Below are 24,748 nucleotides of genomic sequence, written 5' to 3'. Positions count from 1 at the left end.
AGAGAAAAGAAAAAGAAAGAGAAACGAAAAAAACGCGGGACAATTAGGGGATTGGAAACCCTTGTCCGCATAGACATGACCCTCCATCCAAACAGACACTTCCTCTCCATCAATTCAACTGAAGACTCTGAATATGTGTGAAATGAAATGCAAAACTGAAACCAGAGAGGAAGGAGATGGCGTTAGCTTGTAGGGCTTTATCGTTGGCCAAAAGGGGTTTCGAAAGTCGTCGTCAATGGCATTTGATAGTTCCTCTCAAATCTCAGGTTTTGATTTGCTGCAACAATTATTCGTCAATTTCGAGCCCTCTGATTACCCGATTGCTTCAAGAACCAAAATCGCGAATCAAAGCGACCCTCGATTCAGAGGGCAACAATTTCACATCCGAGTTTTCATGGGATGCCCTCATCACTGCTCTCAAGTCTTCTTCATCTACTGACAAAGCTCAGCTGGTAAATCACAACTTTTTTCTTCCATATATAATTATATATTCACTATATATGTATATATAATTATTTATTTTATATTTGATTAGTAAAGCTTTTATTATTTGGGTTTAACAGAGAATGTGGGTACCAAAATATTTATATATGTATTCAGAAATTATAATAACAATGAAAAACATGTTACTTGTCGAAATTTTTTGTTTCTCTACTTTTCCTGTTTTTATTTAGCAAGTTAAATAAACCCCACCCTCGAGAGACTATTTTGGTTACTATAATTGAGAAAAAAATGATGAATTTGATGTGCAAAATTCCAATAATTAGCCAACACTGAACTGATTGTTTGATACACATATGAAACCTGAGGGGAGGACAGTGAAATTAAGGAGTATGATTAGCATGTTCAAAATTTAAGTAATTTTTTCAACTGAATCATGGTTTTCCACTTACGAAAAACGGGCATTACCCAGTGGCCTAATTGGTTGAGCTTCTAGTTCCCCAAGCGGGTGTGCCCGTGTCTAAGTCCCCCCTCCCGGATTTAAAAAAATGCAAAAACACCTGGGTTTAAATGATATGTGGGGTTTGCAAGTGATTTTACATAGCCTAGGTTTACCTTGCAGCCTGTGTGTACCAAAAGTCACTAGGTTGGATGGGTTTTCGTTTCCCAAAAAAAAAAAAATTGGATTAGGGGTGTTTGTTAATTTTGTCACTAACTTTATTTGTGGGTGTATATGTATCCACATCATATTTTTGGTCAGGTTTTGGAATGGAGATTAGAGAAATTGCTAAGAGATAATGTGAGAGATCATGATTGTTACTCTGAATTGATATATCTATTTGGAAAGGTCCAAAACGTGTCTGCCGCGATGCATGTGTTTACTTCGATGGAGGCCCATGGAATCAGACCCTCTTCAGCCGTTTTCAATGCACTCATAGCTGTCTTCTTGTCTTCAGGTAATATAATAACAGCATTAAGCTTATTCGAAATAATGGAGAATTCAGAGGGCTTTAAGCCTAATTCTGACACTTATAATGCTTTCATTTCGGTGCACGCAAACACGGGAAATGATAAGGCCATGCAAGCTTGGTACACGGCCAAAAGAAATGCTGGGTTTTCTGCTGATCTTCGGACCTATGAATCTCTCGTTTCAGGTTGTGTCAAATTAAAACAATTTGATGCTGCTGATAAATTTTATGAAGAGATGATTCTATCAGGAATCACCCCTAATTTATTCATATTAGAGAGTATGCTTGTGGGGCTCTGCGAGCAGAGAAATTTAGATAAAGTTAAGGAGTTCTTGATGTTCATAGTGAATGGTGGGTGGAAGATTAATGGATATACGACTCAGAAGCTTGTGGGGTTGTATGGTGAACTTGGGAGAGTGGAAGAGTTGGAGGAGCTACTACTGAGTTTAATGAAATGTAATCAACTTCCGGAAGTTATGTCACGGGTGCATTGTGGGATTATAAGGATGTATGCTATGTTAGATAGATTGGACAATGTAGAATACTCCGTTGGGAGGATGTTGGAACAAGGGATCTCATTCAGATGCCCTGATGATGTCGAAAAGGTTATTTGTTCATACTTCAGGAAGGCAGCTTACGATAGGTTAGACTTGTTTTTAGAACGTATAAGAGGTTCTCACAAGTTGACTAGATCGACTTACAATTTGTTAGTTGCCGGCTACCGAAGAGCAGGCTTATCTGAGAAAGTGATTATGATGATGGATTCTATGAAGCTGGCTGGATTTTCATAGTCTTTTTCATGTTTCTATAGCTGATTTCATGTATTAGCACATTTGGCTGGAATGTTCATCAAAGTCCCTATTCAGCCATCAACCTTCAAGGCTCAGTTTAAGCTATAACACTAAGGAAGGGATAAGGTAAATGGTTAAGGTTGGAATGAATTTGGTGCATTTTAGCTTGGATAAAATAAAATCGAGCTTGTCACGTTTTGGACAAGAAAGAAACTAAATGAAAATCAAGAGAGAACCGACCTTCTGCTGAAGACTTTTCTGGTCAAAAGTTCAATTTCATCTTTCTGTACGGTATCTTCATATTGCAATGTCTGAAATTCAGTCTATATCTTTTTTAGCATGGGAGTCTATATGTCCATGATTTATTATGGTAAGATGAATGCGGAAACTAACCCTAAAATTTGATCTTCATTCAGTTGATAATGACACTGGTGGGATGATGTTGTCAAGTTGGAATATTTACTCATCACTTTAACACATTCATCGCCTGCATTTTTTGATTGACAGAGCGTACCATTTAAGGAAGCTAGACACTTGAAATATTGAGGTGCCATCAACGTGTTTTGGGACTTCCAAGGATGCAAATATGAGAAAAGGAAGGGCTGAAGCACCAAATTGAGTTGTACAATGGTTGAGTGTTATACTGGCAATGTTGTCGATGTTAAACTTGAAGTGTATCATTTGGCTATTAATTTCAGAGCCTTGACCAAAAATTTGTGAGATGTACAAAGGTAATCTGCCGTTGTGCAGTTATCTTCTCCGATGACCAATGCATTATGCCGCCTGCAACAAAATGGGATGGAACTTAACTGCATAGAGCTAGCTGTTCATTTAATTTGAGACATGGTGTCCAAGGAAGCAAGTGGTCACCCCCAATGCCATGGTACTGCTCTCAGCCGAAACCTTCATGCATCTGCTGCCTTTTTTGGGCTGTAAATTGTTTCAGAGAATGTAGTTATGTTCTGTACAGATAAGCCATTGTTTCTGTACCTGTTATCTCTGGTTACAATTGTCATTATATGGATGAATTTGCACTCTGTTTACAGGTATTAATTATAAGCTCATTTTACCAGCTATTAGATAGATGGGTTTCAAATTAAACAAAATTTCTTTCGTAGGTAATAAAAGAATTTGAACCCTTGGCAATACGATTGACCATAAGATCGAGTGGCCAATAGAAAATCCTATGCCAACAGTGATTTGAGAATTTGTGAAGCAAAACTCAAAGAAATGCATCACGTGAAAACTGTGAGAAGCAGCCTTGTAGCCAACATGGGACTGGGATGAAGTTTCTACTAATAAAAAAGTGAAGATACCAGGATTCTCATCTAATTCTAAAAACAAAACATGATGAAGTTTCTTATCGACTTTATATATATATATGTGTGTGCGTGTATATATATAGAGAGAGAGAGAGAGTGAGAAAGAGAGAGTGACAAGGAAGCATATCAATTTCTTTCTTGATTGATGTTTTTATAGTACCAACCTTTACCATTACGAGCAAAGTTTAGTACCGATAGGGTATTGATGAAGAGAATGCCTTCTTTTTTTTCCCATTTCTGTGTACAAGGTCCTTTGGTTTCAAAGCTCAACGTGCCTGCTTCTGAGTATTGCAAGGTTTGTAAGAGCGCTAAAGGCCCATTTGCGAGCAAGTGGCCCTTTGGCCGAACAGCGGGCTAGCTTAAATCCGCGGGGCCCACTGTGCCTGGTGGGCCATCTTGCGAAATACCGCTAGCCAGCCCTCGATTGTTATATATATATTTTTTTTGCAAAATGGCGCCGTTTTGCAATTGCCTTTTTTGTTTTATTCTCAAACGGTCCTGGAACCGTGAAGACACTGATTTTTTTTTTTTTTGAAAAAACCTAAAAATAGGTTATTTTGAGCTCTTTTTTTAAAAAATAAAATAAAATAAAATTCATTAAATAAAAAATATATTGTTTAGGCACTGTTTGTCTAAAAAAAAAATTATTTGGGCTAAAAATAAATTAAAAAACCTTTTTTTTTTTTGTTTTTTTCCCTCAATTTTTTTTTTAAAATTTTTTTGCTTTAAATTTTAAATGTGTACCACACAAAGAATGCATTTAGCCGTTAAGGCACTGTTTGGCTGACACAAATAGTGCCTTAACGACTATATATTTTTTTTTTAAGTATAAATTTTTTTTTTTTAACTTAAAAAAAAAAATTTAATTACAAATTCATATACTTGTGATTTTGTAATCCTTATTTTCTTATTCCAATTCATTATTTTTAATCTTAAAAACCATTACATAATAAAAATTCTAGTACACGAAATGTCATAACATCTTAAAAGCAAACAAAATGTAACATAGATTAAACATCTTCATCACCATAGCGGTTCCACAAATTTTTCATCAAATCATTCCTCAATCACGTATTTGTCTCTCTATTGCGAATCTGAAATTGGCGAGAGAATATGTGTGCTGCTAAAACCGATGGGCATCAACTTAAAGTGGAAATCGGGATTGCATCCTCCGGTGGCGGAGTCCATCTTCCAACATTTAAGTGACGCTCATCTTCAATGATCATATTGTGAAGGATGATGCACGTTTTCATTATGAGGCGCAAGTCATCTTTCTCCTAGTAACGCACTAGTCCTTGCGTTATTGCCCACTTGATCTGCAATACCCCAAAAGCCCGTTCCACAACTTTCCTGCATGCCTCTTGTCGCTGAGCAAACAATTTTTCTTTTAAAGTGGTTGGGTGCGAGATGGTCCGCATCAAAGTTGCTCACTTAGGGTATATACCATCAAACAGGTAATACCCCATTCTATAGTGATGTCCATTTACTACATAATTAACCAGAGGTAATTGGCCATTGACGATACCGTTGAATATCGGGGAATGATCCAACACATTTATATCATTGTGTGAACCCAGCATTCCAAAGAATGCATGCCAGATCCACAAATCTTGTGAGGCAACTGCTTCCAATATGAGAGTATTCTTGCCAGAGCGTCCCCTATGTGTGCCGTGCCATTCCACTAGGCAATTCTTCCACCCCAGTGCATATAGTCGATAGAACAAAGCATACCCGGAAATCCTCTCTGCTCTTCTTCTTCAAGCAGCAGTGCTATGTCGGCTTCGTTGAGTGGGCGCATACACTCCTCTGCATACACAGCAACAATAACATTCAAAATACCTTCAAGCATTTAATGACAGTGCTCTCGCCGATACGAAGAAAAAGTTCTTATCGCATCCTGAATCACCTGTGAAAGCACTCCGGTGGATATGTGCAATTCTCGTCGAAGTAGTCTTTTATTAGCTGATAGTGGTTTCCCTCTTGGTCACGATAAATGTACTGCTTCTTATTATGGACTTGAAATACTTGCTTAACTATCTCTGGCCTGACTGAATTCATAATTTCATAGAATTCGTCTTAATCCTGTTGAATCAACGCGGCAATAGGGTCATCTTCTGAAGAGGATGATGAGGATGATGAAGAATTAGAGTTTGCCAAATGAAAAGCTTATGATGACGAAGCCATTAGAATGTCAAAATTGAAAAAGATGGATAATGATATTTTGCTACAATGGAGAAAGATGAATGTAGTGATGATTTTCAGATAAGCAAATGAGTATTCATTATATAAGATGAAAAATATAGCCGTTAAAAATATTGCCGTTACGAATATAGCTGTTTAGAAAATAATAATAATAATTAAAAAAATAATAATAAATTTTTTATTTTTTATTTTTTTTAGAGCGAAAATCAGGAGAGTCTGATGGAGTACTTGTTTCTGAAGAGCGAAAGCTACTGACGTGACTCTTGAAATTGCTGACGTGATTCTTGAAAAAGCTGAAGTGGCATTTTTAGAGTGTCAAAATCCGAAAAGGCTGGTGCAAATGGCCTAAAAGAAATACTGAATATCACGATACACACACAGACTTTTTTTTCTTTTTCTTCACATTGGCAAGAAAGACACACCACTTGCCCCTTTAGGAACTTGAACCCTCATTATCTAACCCGAACCTTCATTATCTACTTTGGGAGGTAGAAGAAATACAACTAAACCACGGTGCCCTTTTCGGGTCACCTCTTAATCAATCAAATACATAATTTAGTTCCAACTCTGCATCTTCAAGCAGAAGTATGGAACAGATAGGGCCACGCAAAACAGTACTTCAGAAACCCAAATGACACAGAGACAACGCGTCAACTCTCATACAGAGACAAATATGTGAAGTTCTAACTTTGCATCTGCTGCAAGCAAACACTACCAAATAAAACTCTAATATCTTACCATGCAAAGCAATACTTTCAAAACCTAAATGATACGAAAACAATTTGTGTGAACCAGAATCTGCAATTATAACTGAGGAATTCTTTAGTACAATTGTGATTTAAAAGAAGAGAAGGAAACAAAGAACACTGCTGCTGAAATTTTGTCTGATGTACTTCTCTCATAAATCAATAATGTATTTAATTAAAATAAGCCAAAAAATTTTAAAAGGGGAAAAAAGAGGGAAAGAAAAAAGTCTCTATTCGTACTTTTCAATCAACTTGATAATGGAGCAGGTAAAATCTCAACACCTCAAGGCGTTGAAAGCCAGAAAAACTGCATAGAAAAATGGATAGGGAATCGTCAAATCCGCTTCCTTGCGTTTGAAGTGAAGTGAAATCAGATGAGACACGTACCAATTTCTAGCACTTCCTAAAACCCAACTTCAAAAACACAAGTCGGTATTTCAGGAATCTCGCAAAAATATTTTTCTCAGACATGTATCCTCCATTATCATCACTAGGGGCAGAGGAGAAATATGAACAATATTGTGGTACAAACAATTATCCGCCTTGGCCTTCTTGTTCCTTTGAAGTCAACAAAGATTTGAACCACTGCTTCCAAGGAGCATCCTGTTGTTGCTCGAGCCACGACAAGAAAGAGCTATCCAACAAGCAGAAGAAGTTGACATAGAGGAGTTGGTTCCTCACTGGAATAAATCGGAAGTTCACAACCTGAACTATTGGCCAAATGCCTCCCTCCAACATGAAGGCTGGGATAAAGTCTCGCTTCACATCTTCCTTAATTTGAGCAACACTCTTTCCGGCAGAAAAACCCATATAAGTGAAGAACACGAGCAAATCCAAGGGCCCAAAAATGATACCATCAACTGCTACTTTAGTAGCAACAAATCGCAGGGATTTGGGTTGTAGCTGAAGTCGCAACCTTATAAACCGGTCCAACCCTTCATACCTACAAGATGGGTGCATTGTTTTATTCATAGGCTATAATAAAATGAAACTGTTACCTTCAGTAAAACTTTAAAATTTTATTCTGACAAAGGCAAAAAAATAAAATGAAAAACCATTTACACTGTCCTATTAAAACCATTAATATATCAAAAAATAACAGCATTTCTTGTTAATTTTTGAAAACATAGCATGTACCTTGGGGGAAGTGGTAGCATGACCACTAATGCAGCAACTAGCAACCAAATAATAAATGATTGATCACAGACCTATCTTAATGATTGATCACAGACCTATCTTAACTATTTAAGGCTGTTGGATTGACTAGTATGTGAAATTCTAGGAGAATCTGGTCAAACATCTCCTAATCCAATATTCATATTATTGCACAACCTGCAAAATGCAGAACAAAGAAAGTAACAAGCTGATATTTATGGTCTTAGTTCGTTGGGTAACTGATTTGTAACTACAGCTGTAATCTGTATGAATTCATTTTAGATATAAGTTATTACACGCATAAGGACTCACTAAATAGGAGAGTTTGGACCTCCTATGGAATTCAAACTAGTCCACAAACCCTCAAATTGGTCATATAAGGAGTTATCAACAAGATCACCAGAAGAAAACAAAATTTGAGAGAAGGTTTCCAAACTCTATCAGGAGTAATGTAACCTAACCTTAAGCAAACTACCCCACCTTCCCCCCAAATGAATAATAACCTTAAGACTAAGGAATTGTAATCACAACCAGCCTTAATGTCTTTAATTTTTTTCATTTTTAGAACTCAATCTATAACTCACTTTTTCCCCTATTTTTGCAGCCTTTTAATCCACACCAGGCTCTACAATACTAGTTATCCACAAAATTCAAGCACACTTCTTCTGAAATTCTTGCAACCTATCAATTCCAAACCCAAGTCAACAACAGTCCCTTTCTATCTATAAACCCCATAACCATTCTTCTGTAATTTAAAACCCTAAACCCACAACTGCAGGCTTTCCATACTCTTAGCCTATGACAAAACCCCAATTTTTCTGAGTTTCCTAGCGCAGTCCAGTAAAAAAAAAAAAAAAAACACACTGTTTGCACCGTCCGCATAAATTGAAAAGGATTTAGAAAAGAAAAAAGGAAAGAAACCACGAACATTAATTTGCTCTACTATATGAAGCTTTTAATGACTAAGCTAAGAAACTACCATAAGCATGTCGAGGATAACACCAAGAGAAAATAAAAAAGGGAATACTAAAGACTCCATAGTATTTTAGGTACTAGATAACGCCACAAGATGACCCAACTTTGGACCCTTTGCAGATGGAGCAAAAATATGAATCGCTCGATTTCTATTAACAATTGATCAGTTAGAAGAAGCTTGTTCAAAACCATCATTTGAGGTTAAAAAATAACAGCCTTAGAAGTTAGAACCTATTTGCAAAGCCCAAAAACTTTGAATAGGAAACATCTTGCCCCGTCAATTTGCAATGCCTCTCACCCTTCTTCGTTGGTTGGTACACGGGAGAGTTGGAGAGATGGATGGATGAAGCATCCCCTCCTAACCCACCGTTTTTCGTTCCTCCAAAGCTGGACGGTATAGGAGGGAAGCGAAGGAGAAGTGTGGCATATTACGTAAAGTGATTTTATTACCCTTCAGCAAATATTTTACAAAATTATATAATGATGGTATAGTGGTAAAAACAATAAAATATTCCCCCTTTCCTTTTCTCTTACCAAATAATGGAAGGTGTCACCCCCTTCTACTCTCTCCCACTTCACCAAACAAAAAGGGGGAATGACATCTTCTCCTCCCTAGGGATGTCACATCCTTCCTTCCACCCACTTTTTGCATCTGTTGTACCAAATGAAGCACTAGTCTTAATATGATACAGCATTTTCATTGAATCTTGTCAAAATATGCATATTGTATTCTATTTAGTTTCTTCTTAAAGAATTCATCATATACGTGTTAGAGAAAATTTATGAGTGGCAAATATTATTGTTAGTGATAAAATAAAAGAAAATGGAGTTGGGTGGTATGAATATTACAACATAGTTCAAAAAATGCACCAAAAAAATTGTAATACTAACTAAAATAAACAGTAAGAGACAAAGAGGCAGACAAAACTAACATGGGATGAACTTGTTAGAAAAGACCCCAAGAAATTAAATGTAATAAAAGGCATAGGTAGTAAAGAGATGAAGAAGAGAATTCATGGGGCTAACCCCATTTCACTAGGATCAAGGCAAGGCTAATGGGGAAGGTGATGAGTTTGTTCTTATATAAAACAAAATTCAAGGAATAAATAGGGTACAACTTTTTGGAGCATTCAATCCATGTGGCTAACCCCATACGACTAGGATCAAAGCAAGACTAATGAGGATTGTGATGACTTTCTTCTTAGAGAGGAGAAAATTCAACGAATAAATAGGAATAAATTTTTGGAGCAGTAAATTGGTGTGGAATCTGTGCTTCCTCAAACACCACCCCACCAACCCCCCAAATTATGTGAATAGAAATTGCACGAAGACGGCATATATAGAACGAGATGTCACAAAAAGGCATCAGATTTTAACTAATGCTCTTCTAGCCTATTTCAAAATAATCCCAAGAAAGGTCAAAATCATTAGTCTGATATTTAGTGCTTTAGGTTTGCTGCCGACCATCTTCTGGATTTACTACTATGCACTCTAAATTTCCAATATAGAGGAAAAACATGCACAATATGTCTTTAATCTTATACATGGGACCAAGTTTAGGATGGAAAATCAATTTTCATAAGAGTACCTAGTGGCCTTTCCTTATTTGCCAAAATTTTCAGATCATGGCCTCTTTAATCATCTCATATACATGCCAAGTCTTCTGTTTCAATATTTTTTTTTTGACAAGCACTCGGATGAAAGTCACCTTTCTTTAACATCAATGGCCAAATAATCATCTTTAAAAGAATATTAATTTCAAGTGAAACCTAGGATCTTAAAATGCTACTGCATTCATGTAAGTCTCTTGAGAGACTGCTCATATAATATGCATGTTAAGCAAAAACTTCTTAAAATGTACTCTTACAATTCATAGGCAAATGTATTCTGAAAATGAGGGAGAAATACTAACCAGAAGTGGCCAACTGGTCCAACAAACCCAAAACCAAACAAGCTAGTGGTAGCCACTCGTCTCCAATTGATCTTGAATTCTTTATCTTCATCTTGTTGTATAGAAGGTTTATCATTCTGTAAATAAACCGATAGAAAGACAATTGCTAAATTTTCCAGCCATCTATTCTTTGAGAGAGAGAGAGAGAGAGAGAACAAAAAGAAAAGACAACATTTCCCACCATATGACATTGAAACTAAAATTCCACGGATGTCATTATTCCTGTAATTATATATGAATAACATACCTAGAAGAAAAAATGATATTGATGAAACATAATAGATTTAAACTAGGAATACTTTGTACAGAAAGAGTACGTTTGGCTCCAGATCAATCTTTGCGATCATTAGACTGTCATAAGTCACCGTGCATACAGCACAGAACCTTGATTACCTGTCTTAAGAGAATCAATTAGGAAGTACCAAAGAAAAAAATTAATCAGAAAATAATAATTTGCTGTTTTCAAACATCTCATGATGACAAAAAAATTAAACCTGAATGACTAAGGGCCTTCTCATCCACATGGGAACTGGCTTGTGTAACAACAATCCACATTGCATTATTCATTTTTCAAAGAACAAATAGTACCAGTACTAAATTTGCAACACTTGCTAGTTATTGTACTCCGTTGGTGATAGCAAACTAGTTCAACAAGTAGTAGCCCAATCTCTGCTAAAACTATCATCTCCAATCCCAAGCATGCTCTCATGCATTGTGCACTAACATAAAGTACTTTAACAATTCCAACATCATGAGAAAGAATCCTTTACCAACCATCAACTATTATTCCAATACTGGCAATCTTTTGACATCTGAAGTTTTCTATAATTAACACATCTTCACTGTCAACTGTTGAGCTAATTGAGTTTCTTTTTTCTTTTCTTTTTTATTTTTATTTTTTATTATTAGCAAAGTTTCATTAAAGGCTCTCAAAGGGGAGTGCACCCATGGAACAACTGCACAAAGGAAAGAACTATTGCTACGTTTGGTGTTCAGGAATGGAATGGAATGGAATGCCCATTCCAACCATTCCTTTGTTTGGTTTGCAACTTAAAGTGAAAATTCATTCCACTGGAATGAAAATTCATTCCACAACTAAACATATGGAATGGCCATTCCATTCCCAAGTAATTTATTTTAAAAAATGGACTTCCCAAAACACCCTCATATTCCAAGTCTAAAAACCACCATTACCTTCCACCACAATCATCTCCGCCTTTCACCAACACTACCAGTCTACCACTACCACTGCCTTCCACCACCACCGACTTTCACCACCGCCCACCACTTTCCACCACCACCGCCGCCACCGCCTTTCACCACCGCTACGGCCACCGCCTTCCACTACCACCACGGCTATTGCCTTCCACCACCTTCCACCACCACCACCGCCATCGCCTTTCAGCAATGCCACCACCGCCGCCGCCGCCTTCCACCACCACCACCGCCACCTTTCACCGCCACCTCCTTCAATAACCACCACCGCCGCCTTCCACCACCGCCGCCGCCACCGCCTTCAACAACCACCAACGCCGCCGCTATCACCTTCCACCACCACCATCGTCTTCTACCACCTTCCATCATCACCACCACCACCACCACCACCATCCACAACCACCACCACCACCTTCCACCATCGCCACCGCCACCGCCACCGCTTTCCGCCACCGCCTTTCGCCATCGCCCACCACCGCCACCACCACCTTTCACCATCGCCACCACCATCACCTTCCGCCACCGCCACCACCTTTCGTCATCGCCCACCACCTTCTGCCACCACCTTCCATCACCGCCACCACCTTCCACGACCGCCACCACCACCACCTTCCACCGTCTTCCACCACCGCCACCACCTTCCACCACCGCCACTGCCACCACCTTCCGCCATCGCCACCATCACCACCTTTCGCCATCGCCCACCACCTTTCGCCACCACCTTCCGCCACCGCCACCACCACCGTCACCACTACCACCTTCCATCACCACCACCACCACCTTCCACCACCGCCTTCCACCACCACTATAGTCACACCACTATCTCCTTCCACCAAAACCACCACACTGCTGCCACCGCCTTCCACCAACACTACTGCCACCATTGCTACCACCAATTTCCACCATTGCCACCGCCGCCGCCTTCCAACACCACCACCTACACTACTATTGCTTTCCACCATCCACCACCGCCACTACCACCATTTATTTTTAAAAAATTATTAGAGAATGTCATTTTATTAATTTAATTTAATTTATTTGTTACTAAGAGGGATATTTTGGAGAATTCAATTAGAAATTTATTCCATTCTAAATTTTAAATTGGTCCAACCAAACACTAGAATGGTTATTATCATTCCATTCCTACACATTTCATATTTACAACCAAACAATAGAATGAGAATGACCATTCCCATTCCATTCCCACTTGCATTCCATTCCATTCCTGCACACCAAACGTAGCATATATCCTTGCACTATCCAAAAAATCAACAAAATGAGGGAGCTAACGAGTTTCTAGAGCTCAATTTGTGCAGAACTGAGTTCAAAGAACTAATTGAACTTGGTTCAAGCTTCTAAAAGTAGAAAAGTCTAACCGAGCCAAACTTGAGCACCCTAATCAGTCACTTTCCACTTTCCAGAGGACTACCTGTACTTCATATCACATGAATTTTTTTACTATTTTTTAACAAATATTATAATATTTTAGGAAACATTCCTGTTGAGAAAACCCACCCTTCCTCCCCCAAGAAAGAAAAATGGGATTCATGTTGTCCAAATTAATACAACAAAAGGGTACTCAATAACTAGAGGGTGGTTATAACTAAACAGAACATTAGCCCTAAAAACAAACATTCATTCATGATCAAACAAATGGAATTTTCAGACACTCATCGCCATGCTTACCAGTGTCAGAGCAAACATAATGAGGTGCAGATTCCAAGTATTATATAAACCAAACAATGCACTAAACAAACCAAATCCAAAAGACCCATAAGAGACGCTATGAACATCAAAGATGGCCAATAAGGTATATGTAAGAACAGAGAGAAAGAAATGGATATAAAATTAACGATACCATATGCCCAAACGGTGAATAATAACTAGAAATCTATGAATTGTACAGGAATCAAATACAACAATGATAGTTCCATATATACATGTATATACAGGTATTATCGTGGGAAATTGGGTGATGGGTACTTACAGAAATTCGTTGATGTTTGGCTGTGGAATGAGTGATGGTCTGGGCAGCAATATCACCAAATCCCCAAATCAAAGCGGAGCTGATGACCTGAGTCTTGACAGGATGTACAGCCAAACAGTTCTGATACCATTTCCACGCCTTCAACATCATCCAATAGGTGAATGTAGAGAGAGAAAATGATTCGGGGTGCTTATGGGTTTTTCCTATTGTCTTCGATCCTCAACGGATCGATGAATATTCAGGTGAATTTGTGTGTATATATAATCATATACCATTTGCAGTAATGTGTGTGTGAGAGGAGATGAGAATTCTTTCTACCCTACTTTCCGGAAATTCATTTCACTCGAAGGAGAAGTCATTTGCGGAAAGGAGAGGAAAATAATCATTACACATCGCCACAATCGGGGAAAATTTTACGGATCATCTAAATCTACCACGTGGATTCCCACGAGCCCAAGTTCAGTTTTGGCGATCCATGAATTCCAATGGGCTCTTGACATTTTGGGCCAAAAAATTGAATCGTTAAATCAGTCGCTGAATCCCCTATCCAGCCCGCGATCGCCAAAATGCTTGGGTCAGAAAAATGTGAGTCCAAAGCATTTTTGTTTTATTTAAAATTAAAAAATCTATGGGTCTGTTTGGGTCGGAAAATAACTATAAATAAGCTTTTAAAATACTGACTGACACAAATAGTGTCAAAACCCTTTTTTTGGACCAAAAAAAAGTCAAAAAGAAAGTACAAATTCAAAAAAATTTATTTTTTGTTTACATTGTGCGAGGGAAATAATTTACCCTTGTTAATTTGGTTTTTTGTATTATATACACATATAATATTACTATTGCCCTCCTGAAATTATTATAAAAAAAAAAAATCATTATTGTCCCCACCTAATTTTTTGGGTCAGACTGAGTACACGAGGTTTGATGAATTGTAACAAATGGAATCAAAGTCAATTCCTAACAAGAAATTGAGCGAAGACACTAGATAATATTTTTTGTTTACATTGTGCGAGGGAAATAATTTACCCTTGTTAATTTGGTTTTTTGTATTATATACACATATAATATTACTATTGCCCTCCTGAAATTATTAAAAAAAAAAAATCATTATTGTCCCCACCTAATTTTCTGGGTCCGACTGAGTACATGAGGTTTGACGGATTGTAACAAATGGAATCAAAATCAATTCCTAACAAGAAATTGAGCATGGACAAAGGCCAGCGAAGACACTAGATAATGGATTGATGAATGTTGAGATGAATTTGTAGTAATTGTGTGAGAGGATATGATACTTCTTTCTATCCTACTTTTTGGGAATTGTATTTTTTTTTTTCCTCACACATCTTCTTCCAATAAATTGTTTGCACAGAGTAAGAATCGATCTTGAGACCTAATACTTTACGAGGGGAAATTATTTTTATTTGAAGCAAAAGTCATTTGCAGAAAGGAAAGGAAAATGACATTACAAATGGATGGAAATTTCATGGATCATGCAATTGGAAACAAAAAAAATTATAGAAGGTCCATCAATTTTGATTTTATTTTGAGATATTTACTTATTTAATTTGCCAAAGTGATTACGTCTATCATTGAAAGAAAAAATCGACATCCTTTTCGTTAAAATAAAATAAAAGCATTTAAAATGATTTTTGTGTGGTTGTAATGACCCAAAATCTTTTTCTTTTTTTTTCTTTTTTTTTTTATTTTGTAAGTAAGAAATAATATATTAATTTCTATGATTTTATATTATAGCACCAAATTTATTTGATTATATTTGGACATATTAAGCTAATTATAAAGTTTTGAGTAGTGGTCCATATTCTTGTTAGTTACTAGATAGTTAGTAAGACTATTAGAGGTAACCCAATTGATAGTTAACACAGTAGTGGTCCATCTTCTTGTTACTTAACTTGACCTCTCCTGTTGGATGATTCTTGGTACTTTAACGGTTGACAGCTACATATCCAGAAATTTTTTTTTTTTTTTTTTTTTTTTTCCTAATTGGTACTCACACACATGTATCTCTTCTGAGACTTAAACCCCTGACATTCCTTTGAAAAGTAAGAGGCTAATACCGCTAGGCCACTGGCCCGTTGGTACGGACCCAGAAATTTTTTTAAGGGGGCATCGTCCCGAGAAGTAATTTTAGGCTTTCCCTTGCAAAGCCTCTCTTGATCTTTGTCCCACCATACCCAAGCATAAAAAAATTGTAGACAAATATGAAAAAAAAAAAATTGTGAAGTGGGCCATTTTTAAAATTAAGTAGGGGTATTTTTGAAATTTTAACTAAAACTTTAGATATTAATATAAATTAAAAAAATTCAGTGAAGAAATCAGGTAAAGATGTGAAGGGCATTTTAAAGAATTGAGAAGGGGGGGGGGCATTTTTGAAATTTTAATTAAAACTATAGGTAATAATATAAATTTAAAAAAAATGATATTACAAATGGGATCAATTTTGATTTTATTTTGAGATATTTACTTATTTAATTTGCCAAAGTGATTAAGTCTATCATTGAAAGAAAAAATCGACATCCTTTTCGTTAAAATAAAGTAAAAGCATTTAAAATGATTTTTGTGTGGTTGTAATGACCCAAAATCTTTCTTTTTTTTCTCTTTTTTTTTTTTATCATTTTGTAAGTAAGAAATAATATATTAATTTCTATGATTTTTATATTATAGCGCCAAATTTATTTGATTATACTTGGACATATTAAGCTAATTATAAAAGTTTTGAGTAGTGGTCCATCTTATTTGTTAGTTAATAGATAGTTAATAAGACTATTAGAAGTAGAGAAGTGATAGGTCTTTCTATCTCGATTGCCGACTCTTTTATTGAATACAACATGGTTGGGAATGAGTCAAAGAGAAAGAAATGTTTACGAGATTTTTTTTTTTAAGAGTTCCAATGTAATCCAACCCCGTTGTATTCGAAAGAAGAGTCAGCAATTGAGGTCGGAAGACCTATCACTTCTCTCTAAGTAGTGGTCCATCTTCTTATTACTTAACTTGACCTCTCCTATTAGATGATTTTTGGTATGTTTGCAGAAGTACTTTAACTGTTGACAGAAATTTTTTGAGGGGGCATCATCGAAGAATAAAAGAAAAATTGTGCACAAATTTGAAAAGAAAAATTGTACACAAATTTGAAAAAAAAAAAAAAAAAAAAAAATTTGTGAAGTGGGCCATTTTAAAAATTAAGTGGGGGCATTTTTGAAATTTTAACTAAAACTTTAGATAATAATATAAATTAAAAAAATTCAGTGGAGAAATCAGTGAGGTAAAGATGTGAAGGGGGCATTTTAAAGAATTGAGGGGAGGCACTTTTGAAATTTTAATTTAAATTATAAGTAACAATATAAATTAAAAAATAAATAAATAATTCAGTGGGGGCATCCGCCCCGACTGGTCCTAAACTAATTCCGTGGCTGATTGTTGAAGTCAATAACATTCCATCATCAAAGCTAGCAAGAATAGAGAAGTTAAACATAAATTGAAGTTTTTCATTGGGTTATTTGCAAAAAAAATATTCCTAATGTGTTTTATTTTGTTTCAAAAGAGATATACACAGAGAAAGAGAATTGTTATGATTTTGCTTTGTCACGTAAAAAGAGAGAAAGGTATTTTTGTTAAGATAAGGGTATTTATGTAATTTCACATGCCATAAAATGCACTAAATGTCTTATTTTGGTTCAAGCGCAAAATCTTATCGATCGACCACCATTTGGAACCGTTATGACAGGTGGTCAATGTTACAAAATCATTATTGATAAAGGAGGTGAGTGTTATTTTTAAAAGCATATTAGAAATTTTTGTAATTAAGACCTTTATGGAGGAGGTTAGTGTAATTTTATCTTATATATTTTATATTAGTATTGGGAGAGAAAGATTCTCTGTGTGGGGCCAGAATTTATTGATAATGAACCAAACTTGCGGTTGTTATCATTGAATTGACGAGTTCCATTCTGCGACAACTACTATGTCACGTTTATATGGTGCGAAAAAAACACGAGTGGTGTAAAAGTTGACGCAGGGTCCACATATTAAACTTCGTACACCAATTATATGTGCTTATGGATGTCCGAAGAAAGAAAAATATGGAGATAGCGTGGAAAGTGAATAAGAAGTGAGGGAAAAGAGCACTAAAGTGAGAGTAAAAATTTGTTCCTAAATATGTATGAATTGTGTTGAGTTCAATACATCAAATAAGAAAAAGTAATAGAAAATTTCTTTCTCTTCTTGTTCCTTCACATCTCTTGTGTTTTATATTTCTTGCTCTATAATTATTTTATATTCATAAAACGTTATCGGTACGAAACTTGTTAACTAAAAAGAAAATTTTATTTTTCTTTCTCACTTTAAAGGGTAAAAAAAATAATTATTTATATTAAATTGTTCTTTTTCATACTTTGTAAATAATTAAAATTGTTAAATCTGAAGTCTCACAAATACTTATTTATTTATTTATATTATAATATTTTAGTTCATTCTTTACAGAAAAATAAGTTGTTGAGCCTAAAGTCTCTCAAATATTAAATTATTTATATTTAATGATCTTTGCAAACAAAAGAAAAAAAAGTGAATCGTTGAATTGACAAATTTTGCAGCAATACAATAAAAAAAGCAAGGACAAATTAGAATTGACAAAAATCATAGTATTAAGACATGATGGACTAAATTGTGGGGTGCATTTAACATATTATGTAATTGATGTATTGTTTTAAAATATCAACGGGTCAGTGGCTTAGTAGTATCAGTCTCTTACTTTTCAAAGAGAGATCAGGGATTCAAATCTCAAATCTCAAAAGAGATAAGTATGTGTGAATACCAATTAAGAAAAAAAAAAAAATGTATTGTTTTAAAATTAAAAGGTATGTTTATTATTCTAAAGTCTCAATGATAATACTGAAGTTGTGTGTGTCCAAAAGGAACATGTTAAAAGTTCTCTCTTTCTTTTTTTTTTTTCTTTTTTTTCAGAAGAAAAGAGGAGAAAACTTTAAATTGGATACCATACAAAGTGTGGACCATTAACCCTTTTTATGAGATACACACTTTTTCTGTTCTTTTCTTTTTTTTTGTTTTGCTTTGTTTTCCTTTCAAATGAAGAATTTTTTTGATAAAAAAGAATAATAGGCCACACAACAGGTTTTGAATATTCCAGTTTCCTTCAAACACAACTTGTAGCTTAATGTCAAATATCCGGTGTTTTATCATTCGATCCAAAATTTTAAATTATTAGATGGTATTACACTCAATTTTTTATGTCCAAGACATTTTCTCGTTGGAGTTGGTCTACCTAGCCTACCTATTCATCACTCATAACTCAGCTCCTTTGTCAAATTTAAAATTGGTTAGATTTGGAGATAACTTGCATTCACATCATAAATGATCCATTCAAGATCTCTCTTTCAAAATATAATTATATATATACAAACACAAACATGTGTAAATATTTAATAATATATACGTTCATGCTTACGATGTATTTTTTTATATTCTTATTTATGCTTAACCCTTCAAGCATGCTTCGGCTCCCTGTCCTACTTTATGTGATTTAGATTTTGTTATTTTCATAATCCTAACTAGTTAATCCTCTTTTGCGCTACTAAGGTCAGACATCCATTTTTTTTTTTTTTTTCTTTGGGTAAAGGGTTAAAGGTAAGTTTGTAAAAGAAAATTACATGCATTTGATTCCTTGAAACTCTATTGAATCTTTTAGCCCTAATTCTAAAATTCATAGTTTGAATTTTTACTTTTTATAAAATGTCATGATCAATTTTTGCTAGGTGCAGATAAAAAAATTAAATAAATAAATAAATTGCTTTTTTGATTTCTGGGTTCATATGCGCAGCTTTGGAGTTTGTTGAGGCAAACTTGGAATAAAATTTGCAAAAGAACAAATTCAACCTTCAATTCGAACTTCCACGTCTAACCACAACTTCAACCTAATTAAAGGACCATTTTAATTTCAAATTTTTTAGTTCCTGAAATTGAAGATCCCAAAAAGAATAAAATTTACAAATTTAAAACAAGATGAATTTGGAAACATTCAAATTTGGCCCTCATCCTAAAACAATACAAATACAAATACAAATTGGAATTAACTTATCATTTGGTAGTGCCAATCATGGACTGGACCTCTCCAGTACATGAGATGATTTTAATTCTATACTATTCTTAGGAAAATATTTTTAACTTCCAAAAGTATTATTTACTTTTATAAAATACTGTGTAATTTGGTTGTACTTTTCTCGTCTGAATTATTTCAATAAGTATAAAGTTTTCTTTTTTTAAAAAAAAAACACTATAAAGTTTACCTTTTATTATTAACTAAAAAAAGTAGTTTATTTTTCTAAAGTAGTTTATTGCATAAATCTTTTTTTTTTTTTTTTTTAGTCTGGTAATGGTTAGTAGTTATTTGAGAGTGGAGGGAATGGGACATAGAATCAATAAGGTGGGAACACTTTAGACTTGATCTTTTTTACCACTCAGGCAATACCGCCACACCTTTTACATAAATATAAATGTGTGAGAGTTTTGTTAAAACAATTACTTCCATAAATACTTGGATATCATTCAACCTCTCAAATTCTATCACATGACTAAAAGAGTTAAAGACACTACATAGAAATTTAATTATAGTCATGAGGTCCAAAATAAAAGAAATTATGTATGAAAATTACAAATTTGAGTGCTTCTTGTAATTGTGTGTTTATCATGTGACATTGACTTGTAAATGTAACATTTTTTTTTTCTTATTCTAATTGGTATTCAGACACATTTGTCTCTTATGACACTTGAACCCTGACCTTTCTTGAAAAAGTAAAAAGCTGATATCGCTAGATCACTGACCTGTTGATCATTTTTCCAGAATTTATCACATGAGAAAGCTTGGTGGTGTAGGTTATGATTACATGAGGGTTATGGATGCCATTGTATTTGAGTGTGTGGTGGTGTGCGTAAACAAAGACTGATTTTGGAAGTGACACTGCGCCGGATGAAAAAGACTGATTTTAACATGACGTCATGTACTTTTGACCTTTTAAAACTGCGTGTACTTGACCTTTTTTAAAAATTATAATGACGGAAGTATTGTGCACCGTGCATAGGCAAGCCTTTTTAACATTGCACGTGACGATTAGACTAATGACAATGGAGATTTACAGGGGTATATCAGTGGAAAACATTGTCCATGTACCATCACAACAACATAGTGATGTATGGTAATAAGCACACATATTGTGATGGTGGATATGGAAAACTACGGCCACCATGTGATTGATGTGGTGACAAGTATGTGTGGATGTTGCAATGGACATTGTGAAATAAAGTGGCTTCACACTTTCACTAAAATTTTGGGATCCAATAACAAGGTTTTACAATAATTCTTCCAAGTACCAATTTTTATCAGAAAGGTTATAAGAGGGGAAAATACCTTGATAATTATGTTCCCTCTTGTATATAATGGTCATGTGGCAAATTATACAGATGGAAGACATATATATATATATATATATATATATATATCACATAGTGTGTATAAATGTGAAATTTTTAGCTTTTTGTAATTATTGTGACATAAATATGGAGACTAGTCATTGAGAAATGGTCCTTAAGTCGTCTACTTGAAGCCAAAATATCTCTTTAGAGTTTCCTATATGTTAATAATTTTATTAACTTAGAATTTTTTTTCTTTTTTTGAAATGTAGAAGTTTCTTTGAAACTCCCTTAACCAGTTTCACAGAAAAATGAAAATAACAACAAAAAGTAGCTTAGCAATTGGTCAAATTGGCCTAGGGAAGAAAGAAAATTAGCACCTAAACTAAATATTTGTTTTATATATTGTGTGTGTTATTGTAAAGGAAAAAAAAAAAAAAAAAATTTAAGGTGAGCTTGTAAAGATGAAAATATAAATGAGTAATGAGTAATGATAATGAGTCTCCATAAATTTGACTAATTTTACGTAAATAGGTAGTGATGTTATCCGGTCGTTATAGATATTGAAGAAATGATAATATTAGTTCTCCTCATTTATATAAAATAGTTAGAGTTGTTCTACTTTCAAACTCTAAATTTATCTATACATATATATGAAAAATAATAATCAATCACCACTGAGGAAAAATTAGAACTAACATAAATTATTGGCCTCTAAATTATTGGCCTTTTGCAAATAATCTCCTGAACTAAAAACTGCTCCCTAAATTATTGATTTGTTGCAATTAAGGACAAATTCATCACAAAAGACTATTTTACCCTTTCTCATTAAAATTTTCATTTCTTATTAAATTATTTTTATTATATTTTCTCTTATGTAAATATTAATTATACTAGTTACCTTAATTTTATTTTTAGTATCCATTTGTCATAAAAATGAAAAAAAAAAAAAAAAAGATAAATAAATTTGTAACTACCATTTTCTAAATTGAGTAACTTATTATTAAAACTCTATTATTTATAATAAAACGTATTATAACCAATTTAAACATTTTTATCATTTTTTCATAAAATATATTGATGAAATTTTTTTTGAAAAAAATACCTTCTTTTCATGTAATATATTCATTTAAATAATTAATTAAAAAATTAAAAGTAAATTTAATGAAAAATATCTCATCAAATTAGTATGAACTTTTTCATAATTTATTTAGATAAGATATTATATGAAATTAAATAAGAAGAGATATTATGGTCATTTAATAAAATAGTATAGCTATTGGGATATGTTGTAACAAAATGAAATAGTTTAGGAAGTTTTATGTACAAAATATAGTTTACCCAATAAGATATGATGGACTAAATTGTGGAGTGCATTAAACATAAGGTTAAGTGCACTAAACTTCCCCTAATTATAATTCAATTGCAAGAAACCTCCTTAAACTAAAACACCACCCCCTCCATTTTCGTTGCATTCAACCCAATCACGGCGGCTTTCAATGCCGGAAAACTGAAAAGACCAGTCTACCCTTTATAAATAGGGCGTCTTTTAAGTTATACCCTTAATTCGTGTTACTTTTGCCTTTGGTTACAAAAAAACAAAAAAAAAAATCAATCTACTATACATAGCAGAAAAACACCACAACGGGGCAACACCTATGTGACACCATCATCAGCAAAAGGCACAGTCTGTTGTCATCCACTTGGAACCTCCGCAAATCCATAGTCTCTTTTACGAATCAACCTTATTTTTTGTCACATCATCATCTTCTTCTGAGATGAGTGAGTTTGATTTGGGGATTTAATTTTGGAAATTTCTGAAATTAGGATTCTATGTATATACAAGAGCTTGAAAAGAGAGAAGATGCTGTACTCCCGATATATATATATATATATCTTTTTGACTTACCATGTTGATTTCGATATGCAAAGTGGCAACCTGTTAATCAAAAATCAATAAATGAAACTTCGCTAAATCCAACGTGTATATATACAAATATGTATGCCGCACCTTCCTATTATATATAAAATGAATCTCTTTCTCGCTCTAGTGTTTGACTTTTTAGAATTCGATCTGGGGAATTCAATGTGTTATAGATGCAATGTAAAAATCATGAAATAGAACACGTCGTCATCGAATTCTCCATGTGCGGCGTGCAGGTTTCTTCGCCGGAAATGCACAACGAGTGTGTGTTTGCGCCATATTTTCCACTGGACGAGCCTCAGATATTTGTTCTTTGAAGTTGGAGCACTGTGTGCGTGTTGAAGAAGATGAACAGTGACAGACGGCATAAGACTCTGTTTGGGTCATGGGAAATTAGGTTTACGTGTTTGTGGGGACAAAGAAGGGCAATATTGTCCTTTCATGTTCCGAAGGGCACTATGGTCATAAATATTCCAATTTTGTGTCACGTGACAGCACATGGTATATTTCACCGCAATATTCTACCGGCGCACCGCCGGATGAAGCAAATTGGAATAAAAATTATAGTTGAGGGTGTTTTTTGAAATTTTTATAGTCTAAGGGAATTTCTTGCAATAGGATCAATAGTTTAAAGGGGTTTAGTGCACTTAACCCTTTAACATATTATGTAATTAATGTATTGTTTTAATAGTGTGAGGTAATTTTTATAGAATAACTATTAAATCAGTCTCACTTTATGGGATAAAATGTTGGATAAAGATAAAAGCAATATATGCATAAAGTAAGACTAAAACATGATAAAATAAGAAATGATCAAATCTATGAGATGGTTGGATTAACATTAATTGAAAGAAAAAAATTTATTAAGATGTTTTGGACATCTAAAAATATATATATTTTAAATATTAAGAGGTGTGAGTCTGTGACACATTTTACATTGAAAGTAATATTAAGAGAAAAAGAAGATTTAGTATAAGTAGAGTGAGTAATAAAGAATATGGTGACGTGCAGTTTAACACAACCTTTTTTATGAGACACGCAACTTTTATGTTCTTTTCTTTTTTGTTTTGCTTTGTTTTCCTTTCAAATGAAGAATTTTATTGATAACGAATAATAATAGTCGCACAACATTGTTTGAATATTCCTCCATCAACCAGGACGTAAAGTTTTCTTCAAACGTAACTTGTAGATTAATGTCAGAGGTCCAGTGTTTTGCGATTAATTCAAAATTTTAAACTATTAGATTATATCATACTTAACTTTTTATGTCCAAAACACTTCCCGTTTGCATCCGATATGAGACGAGAACTAATAATATTTTCTCCCACCCAAACTCACACTGTCTCGTTGAGGTTGGCCTTGATAAATGGTATTAGAGCAGACCAAATTTTTGATCAAGTGTCATGCCAACTCGCTAGCTAAGTGTCCACACAAAGGTGTTTGGATCTTTATCGAGTCCCCTTTATTAGGGTGGACAGATAGATAAAGTGGACTAAATGCAACAAAAGTGTTGTCGGTTTGGGTGGAGAAGAACGTCATGGAGTCTCGACCCATATTACTCAACCTATATAATTTCAACAGATGGATTCGATCGTATATGTTAGAATTATAATATATATATATATATATAGAGA

At 34.5% G+C, this 24,748-nt stretch overlaps 2 protein-coding genes across 6 annotated transcripts; one reads left to right on the top strand and one right to left on the bottom strand.

Moving 5' to 3' along the window:
• Positions 1-6: 6 nt before the first annotated feature.
• LOC132304387 (pentatricopeptide repeat-containing protein At5g39710-like) lies at positions 7-3,279 on the top strand. Of its 2 annotated transcripts, XR_009481587.1 has the most exons (3): positions 7-452; positions 1,202-2,326; positions 2,708-3,279. XR_009481587.1 is itself a non-coding variant. In XM_059802043.1 (2 exons), the coding sequence occupies exons 1-2, from the start codon at positions 177-179 to the stop codon at positions 2,198-2,200; spliced, it is 1,275 nt and encodes a 424-aa protein (XP_059658026.1). In that variant the 5' UTR covers positions 7-176; the 3' UTR covers positions 2,201-3,279. The 2 variants fall into 2 exon arrangements, 1 of the variants encoding a protein (XP_059658026.1); XM_059802043.1 differs by having other exon boundaries at positions 1,202-3,279.
• Positions 3,280-6,505: 3,226 nt separating this feature from the next.
• On the bottom strand, positions 6,506-14,139 carry LOC132304386 (uncharacterized). 4 transcript variants are annotated; one of them, XR_009481586.1, is made up of 4 exons: positions 13,754-14,139; positions 10,513-10,628; positions 6,858-7,413; positions 6,506-6,777 (listed from the first exon to the last, which is right to left on the bottom strand). XR_009481586.1 is itself a non-coding variant. In XM_059802041.1 (4 exons), exons 2-4 carry the CDS (start codon positions 10,896-10,898, stop codon positions 7,005-7,007), a joined length of 573 nt encoding a protein of 190 aa, XP_059658024.1. In that variant the 5' UTR covers positions 10,899-10,944; positions 13,754-13,883; the 3' UTR covers positions 6,506-7,004. The 4 variants fall into 4 exon arrangements, 3 of the variants coding, with proteins under 3 accessions (XP_059658024.1, XP_059658025.1, XP_059658023.1); XM_059802041.1 differs by adding an exon at positions 10,851-10,944 and having other exon boundaries at positions 6,506-7,413; positions 13,754-13,883; XM_059802042.1 differs by adding an exon at positions 10,869-10,944 and having other exon boundaries at positions 6,506-7,413; positions 13,754-13,883.
• Between the last annotated feature and the right edge of the window lie 10,609 nt (positions 14,140-24,748).

Source organism: Cornus florida, unplaced genomic scaffold (assembly GCF_030987335.1).
Source record: "Cornus florida cultivar Cherokee Brave unplaced genomic scaffold, ASM3098733v1 CherokeeBrave_3.0.0_Hap2_Chr04, whole genome shotgun sequence".
In the NCBI taxonomy this organism is placed as follows: domain Eukaryota; kingdom Viridiplantae; phylum Streptophyta; class Magnoliopsida; order Cornales; family Cornaceae; genus Cornus; species Cornus florida.
The sequence above is the reverse complement of the archived record's forward strand: the minus strand, read 5'-3'. Positions and strand labels throughout refer to the sequence as shown.

Excerpts from the sequence above, each read along its gene's own strand:
- LOC132304386 (XM_059802040.1), bottom strand. The coding sequence starts at position 13,903 with ATGATGTTGAAGGCGTGGAAATGGTATCAGAACTGTTTGGCTGTACAT. Across the intron at positions 10,629-13,753 it reads CCAAACATCAACGAATTTCT|AATGATAAACCTTCTATACA; the intron begins GTAAGTACCCAT and ends GTTTATTTACAG. Across the intron at positions 7,414-10,512 it reads GGACCAGTTGGCCACTTCTG|GTATGAAGGGTTGGACCGGT; the intron begins GTTAGTATTTCT and ends CCCATCTTGTAG.
- LOC132304387 (XM_059802043.1), top strand. The coding sequence starts at position 177 with ATGGCGTTAGCTTGTAGGGCTTTATCGTTGGCCAAAAGGGGTTTCGAA. Across the intron at positions 453-1,201 it reads CTACTGACAAAGCTCAGCTG|GTTTTGGAATGGAGATTAGA; the intron begins GTAAATCACAAC and ends ATTTTTGGTCAG.